Source organism: Pteropus alecto, unplaced genomic scaffold, assembly GCF_000325575.1.
Source record: "Pteropus alecto unplaced genomic scaffold, ASM32557v1 scaffold22, whole genome shotgun sequence".
NCBI lineage: Eukaryota > Metazoa > Chordata > Mammalia > Chiroptera > Pteropodidae > Pteropus > Pteropus alecto.
Genome location: NW_006434839.1, coordinates 13,100,594 through 13,111,429, shown reverse-complemented (window position 1 = coordinate 13,111,429; position 10,836 = coordinate 13,100,594). Strand labels below are relative to the sequence as shown.

Sequence of the window (10,836 nt, the reverse complement as noted above, 5' to 3'; positions counted from 1 at the left end):
CCATCTCATCCCTGCCTGGTTTTGTAAAGTCTAACACTAAGTTCTATTTACTTTTATCTACTGCAGGTAATAGCATAGAACCTTTTCTATGCAATGTGCTCAATCAATGTTTCTTGATTTCTAGAGGTGACTATCCATTACGAGAGACACTGGGGAATCACAGTTGTCAATCTGCTCAGCAGCCAAAACCTAGTTCAGGTGTCCTTGAGAAGTTTTTCAAAGACCTGTTACAGGGATCTGTAAGAAGAAAATAGTGCCTTGTTCTTATTCCCCTTCAAATCTCTTGGAATACATACAATAAGAAAGGAAATCTCTTTAAAGAATAGTGTACTGGGAAAAACATATTCTGGACACTGTCATTTGGTTAATCTGGGTTTCATGTGGAAGATGAGTGGTCTGGATTAAGTATATTTAATTTTTCTTGCACTAAAGTGTAATGATTTAAATAACATCGTGTGATAACCTGGAAGAAAGAACGTGCTACTCTGTTACACTAAATACCACAGAAAATGACAAGCAGAAAATGTATAGGGCAGTTTTCAGCCAGAACACTGGGTTCTCCTACATGATTTTTCTGAAGACAGAGACATTACAAGTACACTGTGTCACTAGGTCACCGTCTCTGTCATCTGATTTAGACATGTATCCCATATGTTCTACACAACTGCTGCAAAGTAAACTCCTTAAGGAATTCAAATAATTGAAATGGAGAGGGTTAGTTTTTGTTGGCAATCTATGGAATATCAATTTAAAGGTAGCATTTGAATATTCAAGTGTTCTTATCAAGATATGTATTTTATTATTCCATTATTGTACTTTCATTCTACTTAAAGAATTTAAATTGTACAGATTTAACAAAGTTCATATTTTTTAAAGGAGAAAAATTAGAATTCAGAGTGCTTCACATAGGATTGACAATACTTTAAAGGTCAGTGTCCAGAGAAAATCAGATGACAAGTGCATTGTTTTTTTAGTCCTTGATTCTTCTCAGAATTCCTCATAGGAAAATCTGTAGCTCTATATGCTAGTTCAGAAATGAATTTAAAAAAAAAAAAAGATACTTTCTTCCTACTCTGCTATCTATTTATTCATATTTTTATAAATATTTGGAAGTAATTTTACATCTATATCTGAATATTAAAAATACAATGTTTTAACATACAATATAGTTTTATAAGTCATGCATATAAAATAGTACTATTAAGAAAACTTTATAATATAGTGATTGCCTGCCTTAAAGGAAAATGGAATTATAAAACAATAAGGCTGGTTTTAAATTGTGCATAGAACCAGTAATTGTGTATTTAAGGCAATTAAAGGATTTATTGAATCTTGGTTAAAAGCAGATTCACAATGAATTAAAGAATAAAGTGTAATTTATTTGGTGCTACTTTGTAAATGCTTCTTATCTACAAATCATCTCACCATATCATATACAATATACTTTCAATTACAACTCAAACATAAAATAATCTACAAAATCACATGGCTATCATCAATATACAGTGATTATATTTTTAAAAGAAAGAAAATTAGCATTTAATTAAGTCAAGGTGCAGTAACTCCAAATAAAATATTAGCACCATACCAGATAAAATGATCTAAAACTACTGACCTCCTTATACTTCTTAAATAACTAAATATAAACATTTTTTTCGAAGCACAAATATTAATTTGCAAAGTCAGTTCTACAGTAGTTAATATTTCTTTTTTGCATTTATTTTCCAGTAAGGAAAAATACAAAGTAAAAACTTTCACAGGGTATGAAAATCAAACGAACAAATCTAACCAAATCAAATGTCCTTCAGCAATGAGTTCCAACAGAAGCAAAAGTGGACATTTCACGGCGTATGGTACTAAAAGGTGAGAGTTCCAGTTCTGTGGTGTACTCGTTGTCATTGTCGTCGCTGGTCACTGTTGAAGACTTCTGAATGCACTCCTCACAGCAACAGCAGCAGCACTCCATAAAGGCCCGACTGAAGGGTTTGCACAGACAGAAAAGGAGGACTGGTGTGACACAGGACTTAAAGAACAACAGGAACTGGCTGATGATATTAAGAAGATCCATTGTCTGCTGGGAAACCCCCGTGGCCATATAGGCAGTAACAATGTTGCAGATATTTTCAGGAATAATGCAAAATCCATATAAAATGGTCAGAGCCACTACTGTGCAGTTCATCTGGCTTTCTAACTGAATCTGACGCTTATTCCCTCGGGTACAGGCCTTCTCTGCTTTGCGGATTTTCCTTGCAGTCACTAAGGAGCAGGTGATGGTGAAAAGCGTGGGCAGACAGAAGTAACAGCCGAAATACCACCAGAGCCGCGCACTGTCATAGGTAAGGGCTAAAACATAGACGGTGTCCGGTAAGTCAGGGGAGATCTTTATAACACAGCGCTCCGCGGGAGCTCGGCCGCTGAAGCCCAAATCCTCCTTGCTCAGCTGGCGAAGGACGACTTCGGGAAGCGCCAACAGGAGAGCGCCAACCCATATGACGGCGAGTTTGGCAGTTGTCGAAGAACAGTTTTCAATCATTTCATAGTACATCTGTACGTTGGTGGCAGCACGGAAGCGATCTATACACAGAGCACACAAGGTGAAGGTCGTGACCCCCAGAGATGCGACCTGTGGGAGGAACACAGAATGCAGTTATCCTGGGTGAGCTCTGAAAAAGATCAAAACACTAGGCGATAAATAACGGATTAGCGAAAGAGTAAAGAAAAAAAAAAGGAGAACAGTTTTCTGGAATAAAAAGACATGGGTAACTGGGTCAGTGAGTTCGGCCGAATCATTTTAAGGATGAAAACTGAAAATAAGAAAACAAAATGTAGTGGTTCTGGGTCGTGCAGTCAAAAAAATTGTACAGCTGGAAGAATCTATAAGGATAGTATTTTATTATGGATAAGAACACAGAAACTCCAAGAATTTCAGTCACCATGAAAATGCCTGCCACCTGGCCATCTAGATAGGGAATAGGATAATTGAGTGTATCCCATTTTCATTACTGAAAAAGACGGCCATGTTTCCCAGTGTGGGGGGCAGTGGCATGCCTCACACCGCACACGATCAAGAGCCGATTGTTTCCCACAAACTAGATGATAGAGATCTCCAGTTTCTCCTAAATGCAAAATCAAGTATTTAAATATTATTTTCACATACATTTATGGAAAACAAGGAAGGGAAATTCTCCAGAGGTCAACATCAATGAGAAAACTAATTTCAAACAGGTCAGTGGCTGCCCAGCACACTCCTGTCCCATGCTGTATGTTTGCCTAGGGGTATCTGCCAATTCTGATGAGATTTTCAAGTGGGTTTTAGCCAGAGGGATGGAGCCAAGTGGCCAGGTACACAGAGGTTGAAATCAAACCAAGGATCGATATGAGTGGGAATTAAATCAAAGATCCCCTTATGAATTTGGAACACCCCAAATAGTGACATCTTTGTCAGTAGAAAGAGGAAAAGGAATCACGGGAGATAGTGGAGAAACTTGTCCGCATTTTACGATTTGGATCTGGATGGATGGGGGAGGGGAGGAGAAAAGCAAATTCTAACCAGGAGACTGAATTCACACTGGACTAAAGCCAGAATTCACACCATCTGCGAGGTTCGTGGAAACACAAAACACAGTTTTAAATTGTCTCAGGCACCTGACAGAAGCAAACACAAAACCTCTCTGGAAGAATTCACTTCAAAACTAGGCCTCAGAGAAATCTCATAGATAAAAATTTCAGGGAACATGGATTAAAAATCACAATATGCAAGAGACAATCCTCCACTATGAGCTTCTGTGCCAAAGGAAACAAATTACAGAATCAGACATAAGTACATTTATCATGAAATAAAAATGATCATCACATTTAAAGAAATATGAGATCCGAGAATGTCAAAGAAAATAAGACATATAAAAAATGAAAATATGCATAAAGGAGCCAAATAGAACATCTAAGTAAAACTTAGTTACTCAGAGTTTTTTAATCTGAAAACTTCAGATCAGAAAACTCTGATGCTGACCACACAGAGCACTGTATTCAAAGACGAATCGCTCCAATGTACATATGGTCCAGACATCTCACAGCGTCCGCAGGCAACATTCAACACAAGTGCACATTTATCGATATCGACTCTATGCCATGCACTCTGCTAGGTAATGCAGATATAGCAAAGAACGAGAAGCAGGTTTTCCTCCCAAGGAGGTAATAGTCAACCAAGAGGGCAGGGTGGTTCTCAAAGTCACAAGGTAAACACAGCGATCATCCGGGAGCATCAAATTTACTCAACTATTTGGGGGAAAATGGAAATGATTTAATGTTTAATAAATGGTGTCATTATTTATATATTTAAACAAAGACAATGAATAGAAGGTAAAATATTCATGAGGATTAAGATTAAACTGGAGACCAAAAGAAAACTCCCTAGGTGGATGGGATGCTCTGGCCTGCATCCCAGGCACCTGGGTATGTGCATCACTCTCCCCTGTCACCTAGCGAGACTGTTTAAGAAGCACAGCTATAGGTCACAGCATGGCAAAGGGGCAAGAACAAATGGCTATATATAATGAAAATGTCTAATTTTTGTACAACTCAAAAGGATCATGTTGACAAAAGAAAAACCATTTGTCATAACAATTTTAGCACTTGAAACATAAGTTGTTTACCTACTACATTCAAGCTGTCGCTGTCCCCAGAACGACAGCAACTTGCCTTGTGGATTCTATGAGAGCTCCAACATCAAATATTCTCTCCTCTTCTTACACACTACACATTAGTCAGTGTTTCCTACTTCTAATATGGAAAATAAGAACATTGTATCTATGTCCTGATTAGTCTCTAATTAGAGGAGACAGTCTGAAAAAGAAATATAATTAGGGGTTAACTATATGAAAACCAAAAATGAAGAAAAAAAGTGTGGAAAACAAAAGTCTACATCGGTGTAGATCAAGAGGTCTTGGTTGTGCTTAGTCACAATTCTCATTCTACAAATCGTCAGAAAGTTTCCTATAAACACCAGTATAAGAAATGTCAATCTAATATGACTGCCAAAAAAAGTCATTTTTACATTCACTTTTTGAAAATTAACTTTCAAATTAATAAATTGTTCACCTTGATGAAAATTTATTTTGCATCTATGCTAGAGACTCAGAATAATTCTTAAAATTGAAGTCCATACTGTACAACTGTCTTAAGATAAGATTATATTTGTTTAATGTCAGTAAATGCCACACTTTGAATGGAAATCTGAGAAGTACTTGGCATTTTCTCAAGATCTACATCAAACAGAACTAAGTGGAAGTTTCGGGATTCTAGTCTATAGATTTTTGAAACTTTACACTTATATATTAGTTTTTCAAATGTTTTGATTCATTTTCTATAAGAATGCAAAACAAAACAAAACAAAACCTACCTCAAATTATCTAATAGACACAAATCCCCAGCAAGGCTTTCTGTGCAGTCTTCATTAAAGCAAATCTTTGCAAGTTTCTTTGTCATTACGTATCCTGAGTCAATCCACTAATACAAAGGTATGAAGATTTATATTTTCCATTCTTTCTAAATTATAAATAACATTTCAATTAAAAGGATAGCTTGATGATATAAATTACTAGAGATTCTAGGAGAGGCAGTCTCTTAGAGGCTTGGAACATCTATTTGCTTGGTAATTTTTTTACCATTATTTACAAAGAACGCGCAAAGGATAGAATCCTCCCTCCTATTAATCTCCCTAATTTTAAAATTCAGATTTAAAATCTGGACCAATTGCCACAAGAGTTAGCTTTTTTATACCTAACTCCAAGTCAGTAGCATGAGAAGTATTCCAAAGCGTTTCATGGGAAGTAATAGCAAATGAATGTGGGTGGATGTGTATTAAGACGGGTGTGTTAGATTGCTACTCCATAGACATCATAAACTGTTGCATATCTACTCTTAATTAGAAGACAGTCACTGCTTCAAAAAGCAAAAAAGAGTTTCTAAGTTCTATATATTTTGTCTTACACGATAACAAAAGCCAGGACAAATTTTAAACAAGATTTACATGTGTTCCAACTTTTTGCTCAGCATTTCTTCTGCACGGTATTTTATTTGAAGGTGCTCAGTTCTTTAGTCATATTCCCCAAAGCTTTCATACTGAGTCAGAACTTCAGATACGTCTGATTTGTAATCCTCTTGATGAGTCATGGGGTGAGGAAACCTTCTCAATTTTCATACACTAATTTCAGGAAGCTCCTACATCCAGCTTCCTGTTTTCAAACTGTACTTCTCTCTGACAGTATTCACTGCCATCAGGATCCAGCTGAAACAGGGTGAACTGTCCAGGAAGGTCACAAGAGCTACAGAGAGAGTTGTTAAAGGATCCTCTAGGAAAACGCTGCCCCAACTGCAGAGAGCGAGTACAACGCAGTTGCCAATAGCAACCGCAGGCCAAACACTAGTCCTAGATATCTACTCCCTCCTGCTGCCACTGCCTGCAGTGTTATTACTTCAGATGTTTTTCCGTAAATTCACTTATGCACTCTATTTTATGATGTGAACGAACTAGAAAGGTACAAAGTCCCTGCTCAGTGCTTTCCCAAATTATTTACAGAAGTCTGTAAATATCTATAAAGAGTTAACTGCATACCTCAGAAATTAATCGATAAAAATCATCTGGGTAATGGATGGTAGGCTAATTTCTGCCTACTCAGATATGAAATCTATCCATGTAATTAAAATTGCTAAGTGTTGGGGTAACATGAAAAGATTTCTATCACAGTTTTTAAATATACTTGTTTACACACAGCTCATTAGAAATTCTACCAAGATGAATAGTCCAATTATATGCAATTATAAAACTGTATCATGAATGCTGGATCTTCTGCATTTAATGACCATATCTGATTACTAAAATTCAATATCACTATGAAATACGCTCTTGGGAGTAAGCTGTTAAACATTAGCTCAGATGGTTAGTTCTTTGAAGCAACATCCTAAGAGATGAAATGAGTAAGATGCAATCTCTTATTAATTAAACTGCAATGGGAGGAATAATTAACATCAACAAAAGCAGAACTGTAAACACTTTTAATAGACAAGACTATTAATTTTGAGAATCGAGCTCAGAGGAAAGCTGGGAATAGAAATTTTTAACTGTTTGGCAAAACAAGATACTAAGCTTTTGAGGGGATTGTCATCAAAATACAGAAGCAAGGGAACCAGAATCGACAACCCTAAAATCTTCCTTTCGAACAGCGGTGTTCTGCTCTGCTTCGTGTCCCACAGCAACAATGGTAAAACTCCTTCACCCCTGCCCAGGCAGCATCCCGAGCAGTGATGCTTCCAGCAGCTGCAGGCACTGGCAGCAGTGAGTGCTTCAAGGCACCACCAGGCGACAGGAGCAGGAGATGTCGAGACCTGAGCATGCTGGTGGAGAAGCGGCAGCTGTGGGGCCATTCATTCTCTCCACTGTTCAAGTTTCTACTGCAATATAAGCTTCACGCCATGAGGAAACCTGTGCCACCACTTTGTACTGCATTAAACCCCTGTTCCTGCAAAATGATATGAAGAAAGAGCATACAGATACTTTGTGAAAAAGTCATCCATGAAGATCCTGCGCTTTAGCTATTGCTCCATGTCTCAGAAGCTTAACTGCAGACAGACAAATAAGAAGGCGTTATGAATGAGAGTAAACTCATTCAGACAGCACAGATCGCATAAGGTCCAGCTCTTCACCAATTAGTGATAAAGATACTTTGTGAAAAAGTCATCCATGAAGATCCTGTGTGTTAGCTATTGCTCCAGAAGCTTAACTGCAGACAGACAAATAAGAAGGCATTATGAATGAGAGTAAACTCATTCAGACAACACAGATCGCATAAGTTCCAGCTCTTCACCAACTAGTGATACGCCTCATATAAATCAGTGGTAACACTAATGGGTGAGAAAAGGGCCAATGTACTTCCAAAAAAATTTCTTTTAGATGAAACTGAATCTTCATGCTTTATAAGCACAGCAAAGCAACTGGAATACACTGATTTTTATGGAATGGGGAAATCTCTAACCAAAGTCATGACTACTGTCCTCTAACCTAACCTATTTTACCTCAAAAGATGTTTAAGTGCATCTGTTTTTGTGCTGTCCTTTGTATACAAGGAACTCTCAAAACAAGGGCATTATTGTTAAGAAAACCCATTCATTTGGGCCATGAATGATTATCTATTATAAGTCCGTGGTTACAGGGCTAACAATCAGTCAGGAAAAAAAGCAGGAGGAGCACAGGGTAGAGTTTCCTTTGAAACACTAAATGGCTTGAGTTTGTGTGCTTTTGGCTTTCTCTTACATTTTCCGTAATCCTCATCCTGGTGGCACTTCCCCACGAAACAGACCACTTCTCCAGGGTAAATTCCCCACAAAAGAGACACTTCTTTGAGCACCAGTGGGGACAGCCTGTTTATCAAAGTCACCGTCTATGAGACTGTTGTGAATGAGATGGCCTTTAATCAAAAGGTCTTCATTTCTGAGTGCATGCAAATCACGATGCTACGGCAGTGGGCAGTGACGCACTTGGGTGTTTCTAAACCAAAACAGGGTGAGTGGGAGAGATCTGTCTCACTTCTTACAAGCATGCACACATCTCTGAAATGAAACAGAGCTTTTCACGGCCATTTTTCCACAAAGAGAAGGCTTCTTACTTTTATCGGTATCACTGAGATTTAATTTGATATATCCCATATCATAAATAACCATTTATTTCAATTATGCTGGGGCTATTTCACCTTTATGTGAATCCCAATGTCACAAGGAAAATATTTTGAAAGCATCAACTGTCATTAGTGCCCCATTCTCCATCTTCCTCTCTCTTGCTTAAGCTTGGTAACATGTTCTTATTTATTTTAAAAACAATCAAGACTATTAAAAGCTAATTTGTCATCCCAAAACTTACCTTGATTTTGTAAATCTTTCTTTACCTTTATAGTCCCACCTTGACATAAGGTTTTCTACCAGTTGTGACTTTTGAGTTCTGTAGTATAGTACATTTCTTTTGTAATAATAATAAATAAAAATCATTTTACTATAACTTGTCTAAAATGTTATACTTTAATGATAAATGTGGCAATGCTCATTAGCATATGATTGCAAATGAAGCAAGATTAACATCATTTGTCTTAAGATGGAAAAGCCATCTATTGGAATCGCCAGGTCTTAAGAAAGTTATTTATTCCATATTTATTCTCAGTAATTAAAAATTCGTTTTAAAATGTAATATTTCCCCCTAAAAGTCCACATTCCATTTTCAATTATTAGTATTATTATGATGTTTCCAATCAATCTTCAAACGACCTAGAATTTCTGTTTTTCACCTAGGGGGTTCTGATGAGTTTCCAAAGAATATTAACAAATTTTCACATATTTTTGCTGTGACCAATAATGTTGATTTGCATGATGATGAACCTATGCTGAAAACAAAATTAGACTTGGCCTCATCCATTTGTGCTTGGGTAATTGTGATTCTAATGATATTGAGTCATAATGAAAAGCACATTTTTAAGACAAAATTTCTCTGCTTTTAACCAAAAGTCCCATGGTAGTCTGTTAAGGAAGTAGCACTCTTTCTCATTCAATCCTCTTACAAAAGGCAAATATCTCTAAATGTCATATTTTGCTGTGAATCAGTTAACAAGATGCTTTTCCTATATAGGAGCTATCTGATCCAAGGAGAAGACAGCACACATCGGAGGAAAGGCCAAAAGTAGGGAGGGAGTGATGGGGAGGCAGTAAAAATGGTGGCCCAAGTACAGTCATAGACCTCATGAAAATGACTCACTCTAGGCAAGAATCAAGTCAGTGACTTTGGCCTCATTAATGCTATGAACCACTCAAGTGTGCTGACAACTGAAAACTATAATAAATTCACAAACTTAAAGTATTCTGTCTCAAGGGTAAGCCTGGTCATATCCTGTGTTTTATGGGAGTTTTATGGAATAGTATCTATACCTACATTGCAAATAGAAAGACCCTATATTTGAGGTCGCAGCAATCCCATTCTCCACTCTACCTTGAAATTGTAGATGAGATCATTCTTCTGGCACAAAGAATACCATTCTAATTAGGATACTTAAGAGTTAGCCTTGGCAACAAGGTTGAGTTAATTATGGAACCCTGGCAGGTCAATTCTTGGGAAGTAAAATGACAGGAGGAACCCTGAAGGATGGGAGCAGGTTGCAGTGCCAGAAACAAACCTTCTGCCTTCTCATTCCTCTCTCCCCACAGCCCACATCCCAGACACAGATCCCTGTGCATCCACGTGACACTGTTAAATCTATTGCATCCCACAGGAAAGAGCTATTAAAGGTGAAAACATTCCATCAAGGTCTGGGCAGTATAAAGGCAAAGGACAAGGTAGACCCTCACCTATTCAGCCTTGGGTAGATAAGCTCAGATCTATTTTGCTTCTGCAGACATATCTGCTTTTCTTTTTCACAGCTGAAGGATGCTTTGCTGACATAACCAGATACCCTGGCAGCCCTCAGGAACTCAGGATAAGTCCTCAGTCTGATTGTGTGCTTGAGAAATTAATCTAGTTCTTGGGAAAGCATTCTTTATGCTTTCCTTCCTTCACTCTGTAAGAGGATCTAAAGTACCTCCCTTGACAGCCTTTCTTCCTAGGTTCTCTAAGGTCAAAGTAAATAATAGATATGTCTATGAGATTTCCAGGAGAAAGGGACTGAATTTAATGTATGGTTATTACATTGCTAAATAAACCAATCATTTAAGTAAAATTTTAAACTTTGATTTAATTAATGTCCTTGTAACTAACAAAGAGTAATAATTCTAAAGCATAGATGGTAATCTTGTATATTTTATTCT

At 37.3% G+C, this 10,836-nt stretch overlaps 1 protein-coding gene across 1 annotated transcript in view; it reads right to left on the bottom strand.

Annotated features, from left to right (window-relative positions):
- Positions 1 to 1,358: 1,358 nt before the first annotated feature.
- GPR37 (G protein-coupled receptor 37) overlaps positions 1,359 to 10,836 on the bottom strand; it is a 17,864-nt gene continuing 8,386 nt past the window's right edge. Inside the window, exon 2 of the mRNA XM_006910557.2 lies at positions 1,359 to 2,623. Within this exon, the coding sequence (XP_006910619.1) occupies positions 1,805 to 2,623 (819 nt within the window). The 3' untranslated portion in view covers positions 1,359 to 1,804. The remainder of the gene's footprint in view (positions 2,624 to 10,836) is intronic.